Below are 19,794 nucleotides of genomic sequence, written 5' to 3'. Positions count from 1 at the left end.
AAAACAGGGGTGCATCAGGAAAACCTGGATTTTTCTGCCAATTTGGCTTTTTCCCCCTGCTTTTCCCCCCTTTTCCCACTTCCCACAAACCCATCCCACCTGTTTCTCTCCCAGTGCTCCCATAGTTTTTACGGCCTTGCACGGGGAGCTCGGCTGTTCCTCCTCCTCCTCCTCTGATCTTCACAGAATCCCAGGTGGTTTGGGATGGAAAGGACCTCCAGGATGATCCAGATCCCTCGTTCCCTTTCCCATATCCCATCCCACAACTCCTCCTTCCTCCAGGCCTTTCCCTTTCCCCTCTCCTGGCCCAGTAAAATACTCATTTATTGGGGGCAATCTGATGCCCAAAAGTGACCCAACCTGCCCAAGGGTTCTCCCTGCCGAGGGTGGATCTGAGGCTGGGGCACACCCCGCTATTAATGGGGTTATTCCTGATAACCTCTCATTATATTCCCAATATTGCATGGCAGCAAAATCTGGGATGAGGTCAGGGAGATCAAGGCTTGGCCCAGGGGAAGGGACGGGGCTGCTTTTCCTCCTTAAATCCCTTTTCAGGCCCAAGAATTGTAAAAACATGGAGTGGTTTGGGTTGGGAGGGTCCTTGGGGCTGCTTTTCCTCCTTAAATCCCTTTTCAGGCCCAAGAATTGTAAAAACCTGGAGTGGTTTGGGTTGGGAGGGTCCTTAAAAATCATCTTATTCCAACTTTCTGTTTTCCCAGGATGCTCCAACCTGGCCTTGGACAATTCCAGGGTTGGGGTGGCCACAGCTTCTCTGGGAAATCCATTCCAGAGAACCCTCACAGGGAACCATTTCTTCCCTAAACCCAACCTGAATTTCCCCTTTTTCAGCTTGAACCTATCCCCCTTTTCCCATAACCACAATTCCTGGTGAATTCCAGTAGCAAGGAGAGCCCTGGAATTTCTGACGGATTTTTATTCCAGCTGAACCTTTGGCCTTGTTGAGCTGGACTAATCAGTGCTGTACAAATGATTGCAGCCGGAAAAAATTCCAGTATTTCCTCTAGATAACAAAACTCTGCACTTTTTTCCCCGGGAAAATTTCCTTTTCCTTCCTTAAATCCAACTATAAATTCATTTTACAGCATTTTGTGCCACCAGCTCCGGGTTTAATCCTTGAAGGAGCTCAGAGGAAGCTGCCAGATTTTCTTGCTGAGACGAGCAGCTTTAATGAGGCAATGAAGGCAAATGAAGATTTAATTAATATCTTTCTCATTAATGGATGATTAAATTGGATCTTAGCGCCACGCCTGGGTGAGCCATGGGGCGATACAGGAATGGGAATTCGCTCCCTGGCGTTGGCTCATTCCACAGGCACTAATGAAATAGTAAAATTAATTATTTGCAAGGGCGGGACTTCTAAGATGCCCCAAATAACCCCAAACTTCTCCCATGAGCTCCCACCCTCCCGAGGAGCAGATCCTGCAGCTCTTTGGAATCCCAGGACCCCAGAGGCTGGGAAAGAATTCCAAAATTGTTGAGTCCAAGCTGTGTCTGATCCCACCTGGACACCCAGAATTCCAGGAATTCCTCGGACACCTTTAGAACTCCAAACCTCCCTGGGCAGCCCCTTCCAAGGCCTTTTCCCTTTTCCAGGAGGGATTTTCCCAAATTTCCCACCCTGAGCCTCCCCTGGCGCAGCTCGAGGCCGTTCCCTCTTGTCCTGTCCCGGTTCCCTGGGATCAGATCCCAAATCCCCCCTGGCAGATCCCAAATCCCCCCTGGATCCCCCTTTACTCCAGGCTGAGCTCCCTCAGGATTTTCCATTCCCTTTTCCAGCTGCCCCAGCCCCGTTCCCCTCCCTGGCCGTGCTCCAGTTCCTCAGTGAAGGTCACAATCTCCTTCTCCTCAATCTTCTGGGGGTTTGGTGTTGGGCTGAGCCATATCAGGGCTCCTTCACTCAATCCTGGGGGCTCCAGGACCTCAAAAAAACCCCAGGTGAGACTCTGGGGACTTTTGTGGATGGTTCTGTGCCTGATCCTTGGGGTTCCCTTCCACCTTGGGATATTCCAAGATCCTGGGAAGTCCTGGAGGTGACCCTGACCTGGAGAAGGCGTTTGGGTGGTGGCCCCAGAGGGACACCCGGCCCAGCTTTCAGGCAGACCCGAATCACACCCAGGCACTCCAGGCTTCCCCCTCCGGGGCTGCAATTCCACCTTGCCTCGAGTTTTATCCGGGGAATTACTGAGCATTAGATGGGTTTTGTTTCCAAGATGAAAGATTCCCAGGAAATTGGGGTGCCGTCATTGCTGCCGAGCTCCCAGCAAAATCTCGTCCGGCGGCGGGGAAGAATTCCGCAGCTCCGGAGTTATTTGTGTGTTTAATTCTTTAATCACCACCTTTGGTGGTGCTGGAGGTAAAAAATGTTCCCAAACCTCTCAATGAGAGAGGAAATCCAAGTGGAAATGCGTTTTGTCCTTTAATTCTTAGGGATGAGGTTGAGATGTCCAGAAGGAAATGGGAGGCTGCCAAAAATTGATTTTTTTTAAAATAGGATCAATAATCACATCAGGGGGAATCACATCAGAAATGGGCGGAAATGGACAGAAATTTGACATAAATGGACATAAATTAACAGAAATTACCAGAAATGGACAGAAATGAACAGAACTGAGATCCTGCTCTGGTCTGAGCAATAAAACAAATAATTAATGAGCAGTTGGTGGAGATTTCATTGAATCCCATATTTCCCCTTCAATCTCACAATTATCCAATGAAAAAAACACCCCAAAATATCATCCTTTTAATGGGAAATTGGATTCCAGGTGGGAGCCCAGAAACTGCTCCATAACTGAGGTTCCAGGATCCGAACCAGCCTCAGCTTCAGGCAACGATTCCCAAATTTCAGCCTGTTTATTTTCCTGCTGGGTGTTGTCGACTGCTCCCTTCCAAGCCTGGAACTGCCCCGATAAAATCTGAGGGAAAATGAGGGTTGAGGATGGCGTTCTGCCCCCATCTGGGATGATGACACCGATGATTTCCTCTCTGCCAAGCGGCCTCGGAGCCCAATTTGGAAAATTATAGGGAAGAGCAAAGCAGCTGCAGCAGCTTCCTCTGATTTCATCTCCGTATGCAAAGCAGCCGGGAAGGATCAGAGCGGAGCCCTGGAATTCCTGAAGCCAGAAAATCAATTTACGGGCCACGACAACAACAACAACATCAACAACAACAACAACAACAACATCAGCGTGCCAGGAAAAAAACAGGATGAGGAATCTCCCAGGTAAAATCTCTGGAGCTGGTTTGTTTGAGGTGAGTCTGGAGCTCCTCGGCACAAAGTGCTGCTCTTTAAAGTTTGTTTTTTTAATGTATGAAATATGTTGTTTCGTTGGGTGCTTTTTTTTTCCCCTGAAAATCCTTTGCAAATAAAGGCCAAAATTCCAGATTTTAAAAAAAATTCAGTTTATATTTCCAGAAGGATTTCTCTTCCAGCTGGGAAGGGAGTTTATCTCCTTCTCTTATCTCTTAAGGAGCTCTTTGATCTGAGGCAGGTTCAGGGCTTGTGAAAGGAGCTTTGGGCCTGTGCCAGGGGTTTGCACTTGGGAGCTGAACTTTTTTGGAAGGATCTCCCGTGGAATATCAGAGCTGTGAAATTCCACCACGGAAAGGATCCCATTAAAGCTTCCAGGGAAAATCCCCAGTTCCAGAAACCAAACCCCAGGGATTTTTTTTTGGCAGTTTCGTGTTTTAAACCAATTTTCTCTCCTCCAAGACAATGGAATGAGGTTCTTATGGACTTTTTCAAATATTGGGTTTGGTAACTCCTGGAATTGCCTCAGCTTTCAATCACTGTAATTAATAGGTGCTTTTAATTGCCACAAATTAAGTGAGTCAGACTGTTCTGTGCCGCTCATGTGTCTCCTCTGCTCATTAGATTGATTCCAGAGCCATGAAATGTAAATAAAATAATTTATTTGGGGCTTTGTTTTTGTGTTTTCCTTTCGTTTTAATAATTCACCACAACTGAGAAGGAAGAGGGTTTTTTTTTTTTAATGTAAATATGAGCACGGAAATCACATTATCAGCATTTTCCAGGCCCTGGGTAATTTTTTTTGAGCTGAGTTTGTGGGCCTGGACTTCAGGTAATGTTTGCTCTGAGTCCTCTAATCCTAAACAAAATTCCTCTTCTCATCTTGGCCTCTAAAAAACAGATCCCCAAAGGAAAATTTATTTTTTCCTGGTTTTTAGTATTTTTAGGTGTTATTCTGAAGGGGATAACCCCTGAGATGAGGAATTGCATATAAAATATAAAATCCGGGGCAGGTGCCCTTTTTTAGCTGAATTTCTGATGGAATTCTTGTCCAGGAATTGCTTTGGCACCTCAAATTTCCTACTTGGAATGTGAAAAGGAAATTCTCTGTTCAAAGGACAGCTCCAGGGACAGAAATTCCATAAAAACCCATGGGGTGAACACAAAGTGACCACACACACACAAAGTGAATATTTTAGGGAAAATTCCCCTGTTTTAGGGCAAATCCCCCTCAGTGGATGGAGGGATTCCCAACAAAGGTCCTGGAAGGGTGAAGCACCCGTAGGACTGGGCCTGTGTGGGCCTGGGAATTCATGTTCCAAGTCAGAAATTCCATAAAAACCCATGGGGTGAACACAAAGTGACCACGGACACACAGAATGAATATTTTAGGGAGAATCCCCCTCAGAGGTCGGTGGGATTCCCTACAAAGGCCCCGGAAGGGTGAAGCGCCTGCAGCGCCCTGTGTAGGCCTGGGGATCACCCCACATCCCCTTGTGGGGCTGGGAATTTATGTCCCAGGACAGAAATTCCATAAAAACACATGGGGTGAACACAAGGTGAATATTTTAGGGAAAATCCCCCTCAGAGGTTGGTGGGATTCCCAACAAAAGCCCTGGAAGGGTGAAGCACTTGTAAGCCTGGGGATTATCCCACACCCCTGTGTGGGCCTGGGAATTTAGAAGCCAGAAATTCCATAAAAAACCCATGGCATGAACACGAAGTGACCACTCACACACAAACTTAATATTTTGGGGACAATCCCGCTCAGTTTTTAGGGGAAAATTCCCCCCTCCATCGCCCAGGATGGAGAGATTTCCAGCAAAGGCCCAGGAAGGGTGAAGCACCTGTGTGGGACTGGGAATTATCTCCTAATCCTAAGGCGTTATCAAAACAGTTGCGACAAGGGGAGGCAGGAGCAGGGAAAACATTCCATTTCACAAGGGGTTGCGTCAAGGTGGCTCCCAATTTCCCTTCTCCATGACAGGATATAAAAGTGCTCCTGACTGGTGGCCCTGGAGCTGCCTCTGCTGACTCGTTCTCCTTGCTGACTGGGTAAGTCAGATTTAACTGAATCAGCTCCTAATTAGAGGTAATTTGGTTTATGGGGAGCTTTGAACTGAGGTTTTATATCCTATCCTAAATCAAGGGTAGAGTTTATTCTCCAAGCCCGTTCTTGCGTGGGAAGTGGGGCTTGGGATTAAGGTGGATAAAAGCGGGGAGAGGAATGGGAGTTTTAAAAATGTTGATGGGAGGAATTTTTCAGATTTGAGCATTTATTTATTTATGGAGTAGGGTCACTGCAAACCTGTGATCAGGGTGGGATTCCCAAAAGGAACAGGAAAGGGAATGAAGTGGGAGAAGGGAAGGGAATGAAGTGGGAAAAGGACAGGGAGGTTCCTCCCAGAATTCATTCTGGGAATAGAGACAGGACAAAAATACAGAAAAGCTTCGGGGTGACCCAACTGTGGCCTTCCAGGACCTGAAGGAGCCAAAAGGAACATGGGGAGAGACAATTTCCAAGGGATGGGGTGCCAGGAAAAGGGGCAATGGGTTCACACTGATGGACCGGAGGTTTGGATGGGATTTTAGGGATAAATCCTCTCCTGTGAGCATGGGGAGGCTCTGGAATGGAATTCCCAGGAAAGCCACGGCAGCCCCATCCCTGGAACTGCCCAAGGCCAGGTTGGATAGGGTTTGGGGGTCTATGGGAAGCGTCTCTGCCCATGCCAGAGCTTGGAACTGGATTTTCAAGGTCCACTCCGTGATTCCATGGAGCACTAGAGAGGGATGGGAGCAGAATCAGAAACATTTCCCCACAATTCATTTCCTTTGATTGGTGCAATTTATGGAAAAGCGGAGTGCGCCTTAGAAATGATGATTCTTTTTTTTTTTTAATTATCATTTTAATATTTTTAACCACGAACTCATTTATTCAGATGATTTAATCCCACACATCTGCACCTCTCCATCCAAACACCATCCAGCAAATCCCCATTCCCAGCTCCCTTTGGAAGCCAGCAAATTCCAAAGGCAATAATCCCCCGTACGCCTCCTGTTTTCTGCTGGACATCTCAGCCTCGTCCCTCAGAATTTAGGGACAAGATACAAGACACATTTTCTTCACCTGGACTCCCTTTCTCATCGAGAAGCCTGGGGACGTTTTTTACCTCTAAAAGGCAGCGCTTAAATAATTAAACACACAAATAACCCCCAGAACCGAGGAATTCTTCCCCATCCTTCCAATCCATCCTTCCCAGGCTGTGCCTTCATTGCGCTGGGACCTTCTCATCCTTCCAGGCTGCATCTGGAACGATGTCCTCCTATGGCCAACTGCTCAGCGCCCGCTGTGCTTCGCCCTGCGAGGTGACGTGCGCCCAGCCCTACGTCGACGCCTGCAGCGAGCCTTGCGTGGCCGCCTGCGGAGACTCCCGAGCCATCGTCTACGCCCCGCCCGTGGTCGTGACGTTCCCGGGGCCCATCATCAGCTCCTGCCCCACCGAGAGCATCGTTGGCTCGTCCATCCCTGAAATCGGCGGGGGAATGGGGTCTGGAGGGGGTGGGATGGGGTCTGGAGGTGGAGGGATGGGGTCTGGAGGAGGTGGGATGGGGTCTGGAGGAGGGATGGGATCTGGAGGTGGTGGGATGGGGTCTGGAGGAGGGATGGGGTCTGGAGGAGGTGGGATGGGGTCGGGATGGGGCTCTGGAGGGGGAGGAATGGGATCCGGAGGGGGAGGAATGGGCTCCACCTGCGGAGGGGGAATGGGAGGGGGCTCCTCCTGCGGAGGGGGAATGGGAGGGGGCTCCTCCTGCGGGGGTGGGATGTCACGGCTGGGGAGCCTCTACCGCGGCTCCTATTTCTCAGGCTATGGTAGGAATTATTATCCCTATTACTCCCGAGGGTACTACAGGTATCGCTACGGGAACTACGGGAATTACGGGCCTTTTTAACCCTTTAGAGCTGAGGAATGTCCAAAGGAAAAATAGGATGCAGGGTAGTTAGTTGAGAGCTAGGAATTCCAAGCAGCCTCTGCACCAGCTGGTCCAGTTGGAGCTGGGGTTGTTTGGATCTTGTTTGTGCTTTATCCAAGGCTTAGGATCCCGATGTTCCCTCCCTTTGTCCCTCGCTCCTGTTGTGTTTTGTACTCCCTGAACCCAAAGAGTCAAACCAGTCACGGGACTTGGCTGTGAAAGTGTCCGGCTGGAAAAAGAATGTCTTGGAATGACTGCTGGACTGGGGTCCAGGCTGCCATGGGAATGCTGAAATGGGAATGCTGAAACGGGAATGCTGAAATGGGAATGCTGAAATGGGAATGCTGACATGGGAATGCTGACATGGGAATGCTGACACGGAGATTCCGTTCTTTGTCTCTGCACTGCCTCATCCCACTTTTTGTTTGTATTAAAGCCCTGTTGCATCACAGCCCCGGGTTCTGCCTTTTATTTCACCACAGTTTCAGTTACAAACTGGCCTGAAAGAAGGGAATCCTTGTGCAGCAATTAACTCTCATCAGAGGGGAGTTAATTCTGCTTTAATGCAAATATAATTGGTCTGAAATTCCTCAATAAACTATTTTCCCTTTCTGATCTATTCCACACTATCCAATAAATAACACAGAATAATTTCCAATAGGTTGGAAAAACCTCTGGGGATGGACTGGTGCAGCTGCCAGTTAAAACCAGTTTACTCTTGGAGCCAGGGTAATGGGGGATTGGGATGCTTGGGGGTGGCCTCATTTTGTGAGCATCAAAGGTTGGACTTGATGACCTCGGAGGTCTTTTCCAGCCTAAATGATCCTGGGATTCTGCGGAAAGGAAAACCGGGAAGCTGCCAATGCAATCCGGAAAGGTTTTTATTAGGGTGAAGTAAATGAAATAGAACAAAACAGAGCAATTCATGGGTGGTGCCAGGGCAGCCAGGCCACCCCCGTGGGTGACAACAGCCACTCCACAAGGTGAAGCCGGGGCCTTTACAGCAAGCCCCACATGGAATTCTGAAGCATTCCCGCCCCACCAGAGAGGACACAGGAACAAGATTAATTAAAGAGTTCCAGGAGAGACGCCGTCCCACGGAGCGGGGCTTGATTGGAGATGAGGCGCAGCAGGAGGGGATGTGGGCCTGGTTTTCAGAGATCAGCCTCGGAATTCCAGGCCTGGAAGTGGATCTGGATCCTGGGTTTTCATCCTCTGGGTTGTTGGGCCTTAGGATGAGCCCCAGCTCCCCAGGCAGGACCCGCCGCGGACGCTGCGGAACCTCCGGCTGTACAAGGAGCCCCCCATTCCCAGGGAGCCTCCGTAGCTGCAGGCACCCCCAGACCCAAAGGAACCCCTGGCCCCCAGCACGCCCCCGTAGCCACAGGACCCACGGGAGCTCTGCATTCCATAACCAAAGGAACCCCCATATCCCATGGGACCCCCCATCCCCGAGGAGCCCCCGTAGCCAAAGGAGCCCCCGGATCCGAAGGAGGGTCCTGCCCCCGCCATGCCCCCGGCCCCAAAGGAGCTGCCCACCCCGTAGGGCTCATCGGAGATGCTCGCGATGGGAGCGCCCAAAACCATGGGTTGGGACGCTCCCACCACGCTCTCCTGGGAGCAGGTGCTCATGGTGGGGCCCGGGAAGGTGAGGACCACGGGAGGAGGGAACACCACAGCTTTGGAGTCCCCACAGGAGGCGATGCAGGGCTCCAGGCTCCTGCTGTAGGCACAGGGCTGGGTGCAGGCCACCTCGCAGCCCGGCAGGCACTCGGAGCTGACGTTGGACATCATCTCTTGGGATTTGGGATAACGCTGGGAGAGGAAGTGTGAGGTCAAGGAAGCAGCACAGCCAGGCCACGGGTTCCCAGTATGAACCAGCTGTACTTTGTCCTTCTCCAGCTGCTCCCAGTTCAATCCTCCCTCACAGATTCCCATTTTTCTGCTATTTCCTTCCTTCCTGACCTGTTTGAGGCTTCTCAGTTCTTCCTTTCCTACCACCACAACTCTTTCCCTTCTGAATCTCTCAAATGAAAAAAAAAAATCTTCCCCTTTTCTCTGGGGCTGAACTGTTGATCCTTAAACAATTCCTTGCCCAGAATAATTCCCTTTTCAAGCAGATCTACGGGAAGATTTGCCTTCAGAAAGTCCCCAAAGAAAATCGTCCCATTAATTCCCTTTTCAAGCAGATCTAGGGGAAGATTTGCCTTCAGAAAGTCCCCAAGCAAAATGTTCCTTGCTCTGTCCTTCCCTTTCCCCCAGCTATTCTAAATCCACTCTTCTCTCCCTCAGCTTTTCTAAAACTCCCGTAATTTTGCAAGATAAAAAAAGGAGAAAATTCAAAGTATTGAGGAGGGCGATGAAGTCCGACTCACCTCGTTGTCTTGGAGGGAATAAATCAGTGGAGCTGCGAGGATGGGAGATGCCTCAAGTCTCTCCCCTTTTATTCCATTTTCAGACAATGAGGAGGACGTGATGTCACCCATGGTTTACTAAATTCTTATCACTTACAAAGAAAAAGATCCTCTTAAGCCTCGCCATTGTTTTCATTTCATCTCATAATTGCTGATCATTTCCAGCCCTGCTTTGAGTGACACAAACCCAACACCCAAAAGTCTCCTTTTGTCTCAGGCTCCATGGAGGAAAATCCTTTCGGCATCATTCTGGTTCCAAAAGAAACAGGAGCTGATCTCTCTGTTTATTTTCCCCCAGTGACTCGCAGGAAGGTGGCTCCCCTCATGTCACTCACACAACTGGGGTGTAATCCTCAGATTTGGGTGAAATCCCTCCCAAATGGAATCACCCGACCTCGGATGGGGGTCAGGGCTCTTTGCAACCCTTCGCGCGCCCACAGATTGAGGGGATGAGACACCAAAACTCACTTCAAAGGCATTGAAGTGACGTGCAAGGTCCTCTAAGCCCTGAAACCTCTGAGTAATTTTAATCAAAACTCATTTTGGGGATGCTGAGCTCAGTGTTGTCACCAGGATGTCACCAGTGCCACTGTAAGGTCACCGAGCCTTTGTGTTCCAAGGTGGATCCCAAACTTGGAACCTTGGTTGGAAAAGCCCTCCAAGGTCGTCGAGTCCAACATTTGAGCCATCACCACCTGGTCACCCAGACCAATGCCCAGTTGGTTCCTCGGACACCTCCAGGAATGGGGACTCCAAACCCCCCTGGTCAGCCCCTTCCAAAGCCCTTTCCACGAGGAAATTCCTCCTGAAGCTCTTCCCAAATGGGTTTGACCTTCAAAATTATCTCATCATCAACCCAAGCCGTTCCTTAGTGCAGACTTGCAGGGTTGATCTTGTCCAGGCCTCACTTAAATCATTAACGAAAAATAACAGGCAGGGGTCAGGTTCCATTGTAAATCCAGTCATCCCTGGGATGTTGCACAGGAACCGGGGCTGTAAAATTCCCACACAATGAAAAAGCCAAATTTATGATATGAGAGTCAGATTGTATATGTCGAGGGTTGATTTGCTAATTGGGAACTATGAAAATAATTACAGGCGTTAGAGGAGTCACACAGAGGAAAAAAAATCAGAATTTGGTAAGGCTGAGAGATTTTATGGGATGTTTCATACCCCAGGAGCTGCCTCCAAAGATGTATAAAAGCAGGAACCTCTCAGGAGTCTCCTCAAACCATCTTCTGACTTCTCCTGCACCTCCAGGTGAGTTGGATTTAAGCTGATCTTTGCTCTCTCTCATTCTCTGTAGTGATAGTTTTAAAAAAGGACTTGTTCCTTGATTTCGGGGATTTTAGCTGGGAGATGTGGCGGTGAAACCCTGCTTTTCATTGGAGTCTCACTGCAGTCGCTTGGAAGAAATCAATCTGATACTTAAAGACAGAATTTTAGGAGTTATTTGAATTTTTCTTGTGGCTTTTCAAAGCTTGAGGCACAAATTTAAAACTTAAATTTACTGAAAAACCAAATCCCGAGGTGTCTTATGCAGGGAAGGGAGAAATGGTGTCCCAGGACAGGAGGATCTGAGGGAGGAGGTGAAGCCACACCTCGATCCTGTGGCCAGTTCTGGGTCCCCCAAGTCAGGAAGGTCACTGGGAGGGGCTGGAGCAGCTGGAGAAGAGTCTGGAAAATCCTGAGGGAGCCGGGGCAGCTCAGCCTGGAGAAAAGGGAGATCCAGGGGGAATTTTGGGCTTCTCCAGTGGGGATTTGGGATCTGATCCCAGGGAATGGAACAGGACAAGAGGGAACAGTCTTGAGCTGTGCCAGGGGAGGCTCAGGGTGGGAAATTTGGGAAAATCCCTCCTGGAAAAGGGAAAAGGCCTTGGAAGGGGCTCAGGGAGGTTTGGAGTGACCATCCCTGGAGGTGTCTGAGGAATAGACAGGTAGGGGTTGGGAACAGCTTGGACTCGATGCTCTTGGAGCTCTTTTCCAACCTTGGGGCTCCTGGAATTCCTTGAGCAGGAAGGACAAACCCCATTTGCTGTCCATACATTCCCTGACTCCATCTTGTCTCTCCCAGCTCCTCCTCCAGCCCTGAGAACCATGAACTGCATCAGCTCCCGGTGCCTGCCCGGCTGTGAGGTGGCGTGTCCTGAGCCCTGTGCCTACAGCAGAGGCCTCGGCCCCTGCGTGGCCTCCTGTGGGGACTCCACGGCCCTGGTCTATGCCCCACCCGTGTGGATCACCTTCCCTGGCCCCATCCTGAGCTCCTGCCCCCAGGAAAGCATCGTGACATCATCCATGCCCCAGCCCTCTGGTGGTCCCTCCTACGGCTCAGGGATGGGAGGCTACTCTGGTGGCCTGTCCAGAATTGGGGGTTCCTACGGATCTGGGGGCTCCTACGGATCTGGGGGCTCCTATGGATCCGGGGGCTCCTATAGCTCTGGGGGCTCCTACGGATCTGGGGGCTCCTATGGATCTGGGGGCTCCTACGGATGTGGGAGCTCTTCGGGGAAGTTGGGCTCCTCTGGATGTGGGGGCTCCTCCTCGGGGGGCTGCTACCTCAGGAAGTTCTACACCAGCAGCAGCCGCGGATCCCGCCTGGGAAACTGAGGCAGCTGAAGATCCGCAGGGAGACGGAGCCCCACGATCCAGACCCGCAGCTGGGACCGGCTTTCAGAGATGGCAAAAAAAACATCAACGGGAGCCACCCTGGCTCAGGACCTCTGGGAACCGGGCCCACACCTCTTCCCTGCATCTCCCCTTTGTCTTTAATTAACAACAGCCTCTGTTAATCACCCTTCAGCGCCAGCTCCTTCTTTCCATTGTGCCGAGAGAAGAAAAACAGAGCAGCTTGAAAGGCCTGGCATGGAGCTTGTCAGTGCAGCCCTGACAGGAGAAGAACAATGGGTGGAAGGTGGATTCTTCTCGGGCAGTGGGCTGAAGGAAGGAGTGTCTGTTTGGTGTCATTTGTAGTGTATCCTAATAAAATCCTCCTGCATCATCATTTTGTTGGGATTTCCTTTCTCTGCAGGGATGTTTCGGTGCCATCCTCTATCTCTCTGGGCTTCCTCGAGCTGGCTCTGTGAGCAGCAATTATAGGGTTTTATGGTAATTGGGACGTAATTGTTTAATTAATTTGGGTTGTGAAACGGAGGGTTGGATGAGCAGCCAAAATTCAAGCACAAAAGGGTTCAGTTGTTCTCTGGGGGGGCACGGGGGTCTCTGGAGGTGACGACTTTGATGAACGTGTGAGGGGTGGGATGTGGTCAGCTGACTGCTGGAAAGCCACAAGGTTTTTATTTTACACCCTGGTTTAGCTCAGCTCCTCCCTCCTGTTCATTCCTGGAACCATAAAATCCAGTCCTTGAGGCTGGAAAAAATCGCCAATGTCACCGAGTCCAACCTTTGGTCAATGTCCACCTCCCACCAGACCAGTGCCATTACTAATGGCAGTTTCCAGTTCTTCCTCGGACACCTCCAGGGTGGCCACTCCAAACCTCCCTGGCCCCCTTTTCCAGGAGGGATTTTCCCAAATTGCCCACCCTGAGCCTCCCCTGGCAGAGCTCAAGGCCGTTCCCTCTTTTCCTGGCCCCGTTCCCTGGGAGCAGAGCCTGGCCCCCATCCATTCTGCAGCCATATTTAAAACCAGTTTTTGGGAATTGTCGTGATTCCCTGCAGAGTTCTGAGGTCCAGGAAAGCTGAACACATTTTCGGGAGTATCAAAGAACGCGAACCAAGGCGAAAATGTGAGGATGGGGATGGGAGCCAGAGGAAATCCACCAAGGAAACCTCTCCTTGGTTTCTGAGCTGGCAGTGCCAAATGCTTCGAGACGTGGAGAAATTCCTCCCGACTGTGGCATCATCAAAGAGCTGCTTTTATATGACAGCAAAATGTCACCAGTCTGTGCAAGAGAGGATTTCCCAAGGCAGGAGTGACACAAGAGCTCGGGTCCCGCCTGGTGCTGTTGTTTTCTGTCGGGATGGGAACACAGAGAGAGAACCCTGGGCGAGCCCCAGCTCTAAAGATGACCTAAAACCCAGCTTTACTCCCTTGGAAAATGCGGGAGGGAGAGCAGGAACCCCTCCCCCCCCCCCAAAAAAAAAAATTCAAAATATGTTTTTAATACTTTTTATTGCACTATAGAATCATTAATATCTATTAAATCAAGAAGGATGAACTGAAATATGGGAAATATAAAAAAAAAAAAAATTGTCCCTATGAGAGATTCCTGCTTGGAAAATGAAATTTTTTGCTCACTGTTTAAGCTGAAAGTGTGTTTAAAAAATTGAATTGACAGCTCTGGAGGTAAATAGAAAATTAGATGACACACGACTGAAGTTGCTTAAATTCCCTGTGTGCCTAAAGAGGTTTAGGAATTTTAATCTGCGATTAATTTAATGATGGCACCCAATAAATTCATCAGCTCCGAGCAAAACCTTAATGGGGCTGAAGGAACAGGCTCAATTGGAAAACAATTAGATAATTTGTTTGCAATCGTGGTGAAGCTCTGGAGAGAGGAGGAAAAATCCCACAGAATTCCAGTTCAGCAAATCCCAGGATGGGTCACAGGGTGAAAACAGAGCTCCAAATTCCTGTTAAAGTGGCCTGAAAGTTACTCCAGGATTTTAGAGAGGAGGGTTTCAGCTGGCTCTGGGCAAAGTGGTTTCCAACCAAAGGATTTGTAGGAGAAAAGGTGGAAAAGAAAATGTCAGGCAGAAATAGGGATATAAAAGAATTTTAATGGGAAATATTGATGGTGGAAAATTTGTTGTCCCCACCCTCAAACCCAGTGCTGAGTGGGATAATTGGGCCTGGTTCCCATCCAGGAACCTCCAACCCTCCCAAATTCCTGAATTAGGCAAAAAGATGAGTTGGAAAAAGGAAAAAGAAACCAACAACGGGAATTTGAATGCAACAGAACTTTAATGGCAGGGAAGGGCTGGGGGCACAGTCACACTCAGGGAGCACAAAGGACGATTCCCAAGGCTTTGGGAAGCGATGCAGATCCACAAAGGCTGGAGAAGGCAGTTCCTGGGATGCTCCTGGCTTGCAGCTTCCCCAGGAGCTGAGCCCAGCCCGCGGCTGCTGCCGGGGGAGCCGGGGCTGCCTCAGAAATAATAGAAGCCGCAGTTTCCTCCTCCAAACCTCCTGGAGCTGGAGCTGCCCCCTCCGTAGGATCCCCCTCCGCAGGAGCCGCCCCCAAAGGAGCTGCCCCCGCCGCAGGAGCCCCCAAAGCCGCCACCCGAGGAGCCCCCAAAGGATCTTCTGCCCCCAAAGGATCTGCTCCCCCCGTAGGAGCCCCCGGAGCCAAAGGATCTGCTCCCTCCGTAGGAGCCACCCATGGAACCACCTCCGTAGGATCCCCCAATTCCACCCATGGAGCTGCCTCCGTAGGATCCACCCATGGAACCACCTCCAATGGATCCCCCAATTCCTCCCATGGAGCTACTGCCCCCTCCGTAGGATCCCCCAATGGAGCCCCCGGACCCAGAAGATCCCATGGCCCCCATTGGGAAGGAGGTGCCCACGATGCTCTCCTGGGGGCAGGAGCTGAGGATGGGCCCCGGGAAGGTGATGACCACGGGTGGAGGGTAGACCACGGCCCGTGAATCCCCGCAGGAGGTGACACAGGGCTGGTTCCAGGCGTCTGCGTAGGGCTGGGGACAGGACACCTCGCACGGGGACGAGCAGCCGCTGCTCATCATCGCTCCTGACGACATTCTTGGGATGGACGGCGACCTGCGGCAGCACAGCAATCAGAACTGCAGGGCCCAAAACTCCAGAGGGAAAAGAAATCCCGCTCTGGTGCCTCCCATGAGCAGGGAAAAAGCGGGGGAAGGAGAGGTTGGGAAGAGTCAGGTTTGTCCCTTTTCTGTGTTTTTCTGCGCTGAGCTCTGCTGATTCCTAATGGGTTTCCTGCTGCCCTGGAAGTGCTGGGAATCCTGGAGAGCAAAGCCAAGCTCAGGGGCCTTTGGAAGCAGCTCATGCCCAGGAGTTTGTTGGACCATAGGATAAAGTTGTGGTGGTCACCAACAACCTTGAGTTGATCCCAGTGCCTGGGAAATTCCAGTCCTCTCATTGATCCCGTGCCTACAGATGCAGGCACGGGTGGGACTCTGGATTTTAAATCCTGGAAAAGGCAGATGGGATTGCTGGGCACCAGAGGTTCTGCAGGAGAGCAAGACCTCTGTCTCCTGGAGACACATTTTGGGATGGAGAGGAACCTGAAGCAGGGGATAAATCCTAACTACAATGCCCAAAATTCCAGAGGAAAAAGAAATCCTGCTCTGGTAGGATTCCTTCCTTCCCTCAGCAGGAAGAAAGAGAAAGGAAGAGGAAGAAAACATCTGTTGGGAAGGAGAGAAAAGACAGAAAATATTTTCCCCTATTCATGCAGGGGTCAAAGAAGATCCAACTCACCGGGTCTGGAGAAGTGGAGACGAGGAGCAGCCGTGGATGGCAGTGCAGAATTCCAAGAGCTCTTTTATACTTTTCCTGACCCCCAGTGGGACGGGAACCACACTTTGTGCAAGAGCTTCCCACGCGTTACCAAACCGTGTTTTGCTGGGCTGGATTGTTTCATTAATTGTCCTAATTGTTCTCCTAAGTGACGTGATAAATTCATTATTAATCCCAAGTCACGTTCCAAGCGCTGCACCCCTCGGGTTTGATCCCATTTGCTCCACATTCCGACCCCCAGGAGGTCACCTCGGAGCTGGTGCTGTCCCTGGGCCTCGCTGGAATTGAAGCTGGAATGAGTTTACATCCACTTGAGGGATTTATTGATGAATAATTCGGGTTTGTGCACAATATTTTGCTTTCCACCCCCAAAATCCGGATTTTGGGGAGTTGATGGAAGTGCTGCCTCTTCCCAGAGGCCGCTGGAATGGGAGAACCAGCAGCAGAACCCAGGATTTTCTGTGTAAAAATTGATATTTCCCAATTGGAGGAACCCAGAAAGTTTCACCTTAATTGAGGAGTCAAGGAGGAATTGCTGACTGGCAGAGCTGTCAAACCCGGGGATGTCACCAGGGCCTGACAGGGCTTGTTCGGGTTCTGTTGCAAGATCTTAACCCCGATATCGGCTCCTCATGCTCTGTTTTCCAATCGGGTCTGGAAACACCAGAAACGTGGAGATAGGAGTTATGCAAACACCGACAATAAACTTAGTCGTGATAGAAATGTGAAATATGGGATGATCGTGGAATTTTGGGACTGTTGAGGCTGGAAAAGAGCTCCAAGGTCGTGGAGTCCAGCCTGGGACTGATCCCCGCCTGGTCACCCAGGACAATGGCCAGGTGTTCCTTGGACACCTCCAGGGAGTCCTTTCCACCCTTTCCAGGAAAGACAGGATGAAATTCCAGCTCCAAACTGGAGCCGCTCCCCTCCCTCAACTCCAACTGAGAATCAAATCTCAAATCTCAAATCTTACTTCTCAAATCTTAAATCTTAAATCTCGAATCTCAGATCTTAGCTCTTGACTCTCAAATATCACATCTCAAATCTCGAATCTCAGCTCACCGATCTCAAATATCAGATCTCGAATATCGAATCTTGAAGAGTATCAAATCGCAAATCTTAGATCTCAAACCTCGAATTTCAAATCTCAAATCTCTCCAGCTGACTTTGATTTAGAACCAAAATCCCCCCAGTTTGATGGCACCAATGTTTGTGTGAGATTCTTGTCTTGGACAACCACCCCAAAATATCCATCACGTCTAAAACCCTCCTGGGTGTTTCTGGTGTTTGATAAATTGAATTTTCCTTGGAGATCTCTCCTCCTATTTATGCATTTCTGCCTTTCACCAGTCGAGGTTCAAACCCAGGAATTCTGTTGGAATTTTCAGGCAATTCAGGAATTCCCTGAAAAAATAATCCTGGCCAGTCTTGAGGTGCTTTTATTGTGTTTTAGATGGAATCAGCTTCATGCACTCAAAAATATTTAGGTTTTTTCATCCAATGATGTCTCCTGGACACGTGTCTCCTTGGAATATTGCAGCTGTCCCAAACGGGGACAAAATTAGGATAATTAAGATGACAAAAGGAGAATTACAATAATTAAATGCTCTCACACACGGCTTCCTTGGATGATAATGAGCATCCAAGGAATTAATTTAAGTCCTTTTTAATGAGTTCCCTCGGTTAAATAGGTATAAAAAATTACCCTTCCCAACCGAGGATTTACAAACACAGAATTTGTGAGTTTTCCCAATTCTGGATTTCCAGGGAATTTTCTGCAGAACAGAAAATATTTCCCCCGACAAAGCCAAACCGATTCTTTGCCCTTGCTGAGGGAATTCCTGATCCTTCACCCCTCCAAGCCAATTCCCAAGTCAAACCAGGTCAGGAAATGGCAGCTGTAATAAAATAACCTAAAAATTATTTAAGGATTAAAGCAGGACGAAGGGTGTGTGCATGTATTGGCTGATGAGGAGTTGATTTGCGAATTATTAGCACTTATCAAGGCAATTATTACAATTAGAAGGCGCTTATACAGCAAAAAATTGTTGCTGGTGATGTCCCAAAATTGTGTTGCACGGCCCAGGAGCCGTGGGGAAGGGTATAAAAACAGGGATTTTCCTGCAGCTTCTCCAGCACCTTCTCCTCAGTCCGGTTTTCCCTGCGAGCCCGGTGAGTTCTCTGCCTCTGGTTCCATCTCCATGCCTCCATTCCATCTCCATGGGTGCTGAATCGGGAAATGATTCCATGTCAGAGCTCTGAAATGATCGGGAATGTGGACGTGGGGCTCTTTTCCAAGCCAAATTGTTCGGTTTTATCAATTCTGTCTCATGGGCAGGGAAGCTTTTTGTGGCTGGAACTGTTGGGAGATGCAGATCTCCAAATGTGAGGTTGTGCTGTTCTCAACCACAGAGGGAAAGTGTCAATTAAACCCTGATTATTTGATGGGGAAGATACAACTTAACTACTCTGAGCTTGGCTTTTATTCAGGATGGAGGGAAATGAGAAGAGATCTCGTTTTTATAGGGCAATAATTCCTTCAATCAGGAAATTACAGATTTTTATCATCCTGGTGATTGTGTAAAGGCCCAGATCTCCCTGAGCATTTTAATTTTACTGCAGTGCCGCACTTCTCCCTCTGCCACAAAAGACTTTGTCAGGAATCTTCCCAACCTCTCCTTCCCCCGCTTTTTCCCTGCTCATGGAAGGCACCAGAGCAGGATTTCTTTTCCCTCTGGAGTTTTGGGCGCTGCAGTTCTGATCGCTGTGCTGCCGCAGGTCGCCGTCCATCCCAAGAATGTCGTCGGGAGCGATGATGAGCAGCGGCTGCTCGTCCCCGTGCGAGGTGTCCTGTCCCCAGCCCTACGCGGACGCCTGGAGCCAGCCCTGCGTCACCTCCTGCGGGGACTCGCGGGCCGTGGTCTACCCTCCACCCGTGGTCATCACCTTCCCGGGGCCCATCCTCAGCTCCTTTCCCCAGGAGAGCATCGTGGGCACCTCCTTCCCAATGGGGGCCATGGGACCTTCTGGGTCCGGGGGCTCCATTGGGGGATCCTACGGAGGGGGCAGCAGCTCCATGGGAGGAATTGGGGGATCCATTGGAGGTGGTTCCATGGGTGGATCCTATGGAGGCGGCTCCATGGGTGGATCCTATGGAGGCGGTTCCATGGGTGGAATTGGGGGATCCTACGGAGGTGGTTCCATGGGTGGCTCCTACGGAGGTGGTTCCATGGGTGGAATTGGGGGCTCCATTGGAGGCGGCTCCATGGGTGGAATTGGGGGATGCATTGGAGGTGGTTCCATGGGTGGCTCCTACGGAGGGAGCAGATCCTTTGGCTCCCGGGGCTCCTACGGGGGGAGCAGATCCTTTGGGGGCAGAAGATCCTTTGGGGGCTCCTCGGGTGGTGGCTTTGGGGGCTCCTGTGGCGGGGGCAGCTCCTTTGGGGGCGGCTCCTGCGGAGGGGGATCCTACGGAGGGGGCAGCTCCAGCTCCAGGAGGTTTGGAGGAGGAAACTGCGGCTTCTATTAATTCTGAGGCAGCCCCGGCTCCCCCGGCAGCAGCCGCGGGCTGGGCTCAGCTCCTGGGGAAGCTGCAAGCCAGGAGCATCCCAGGAACTGCCTTCTCCAGCCTTTGTGGATCTGCATCGCTTCCCAAAGCCTTGGGAATCGTCCTTTGTGCTCCC

At 50.3% G+C, this 19,794-nt stretch overlaps 3 protein-coding genes across 3 annotated transcripts; 2 read left to right on the top strand and 1 right to left on the bottom strand.

The window, feature by feature from the left end:
- Positions 1 to 6,583: 6,583 nt before the first annotated feature.
- On the top strand, positions 6,584 to 7,219 carry LOC139584990 (claw keratin-like). Its single transcript, XM_071417366.1, has 2 exons — positions 6,584 to 6,827; positions 7,134 to 7,219. Exons 1-2 carry the CDS (start codon positions 6,584 to 6,586, stop codon positions 7,217 to 7,219), a joined length of 330 nt encoding a protein of 109 aa, XP_071273467.1.
- A 4,532-nt stretch (positions 7,220 to 11,751) lies between these two features.
- LOC139584989 (claw keratin-like) lies at positions 11,752 to 12,261 on the top strand. Its single transcript, XM_071417365.1, has one exon. The coding sequence runs from the start codon at positions 11,752 to 11,754 to the stop codon at positions 12,259 to 12,261; it is 510 nt and encodes a 169-aa protein (XP_071273466.1).
- Positions 12,262 to 14,760: 2,499 nt separating this feature from the next.
- Positions 14,761 to 15,357, bottom strand: LOC139584988 (scale keratin-like). Its single transcript, XM_071417364.1, has one exon. The coding sequence runs from the start codon at positions 15,355 to 15,357 to the stop codon at positions 14,761 to 14,763; it is 597 nt and encodes a 198-aa protein (XP_071273465.1).
- Between the last annotated feature and the right edge of the window lie 4,437 nt (positions 15,358 to 19,794).

This window comes from Agelaius tricolor, unplaced genomic scaffold, assembly GCF_023055355.1.
Source record: "Agelaius tricolor isolate 1412-34295 unplaced genomic scaffold, bAgeTri1.0.p SCAF_69, whole genome shotgun sequence".
NCBI classification, from domain to species: domain Eukaryota; kingdom Metazoa; phylum Chordata; class Aves; order Passeriformes; family Icteridae; genus Agelaius; species Agelaius tricolor.
The sequence above is the reverse complement of the archived record's forward strand: the minus strand, read 5'-3'. Positions and strand labels throughout refer to the sequence as shown.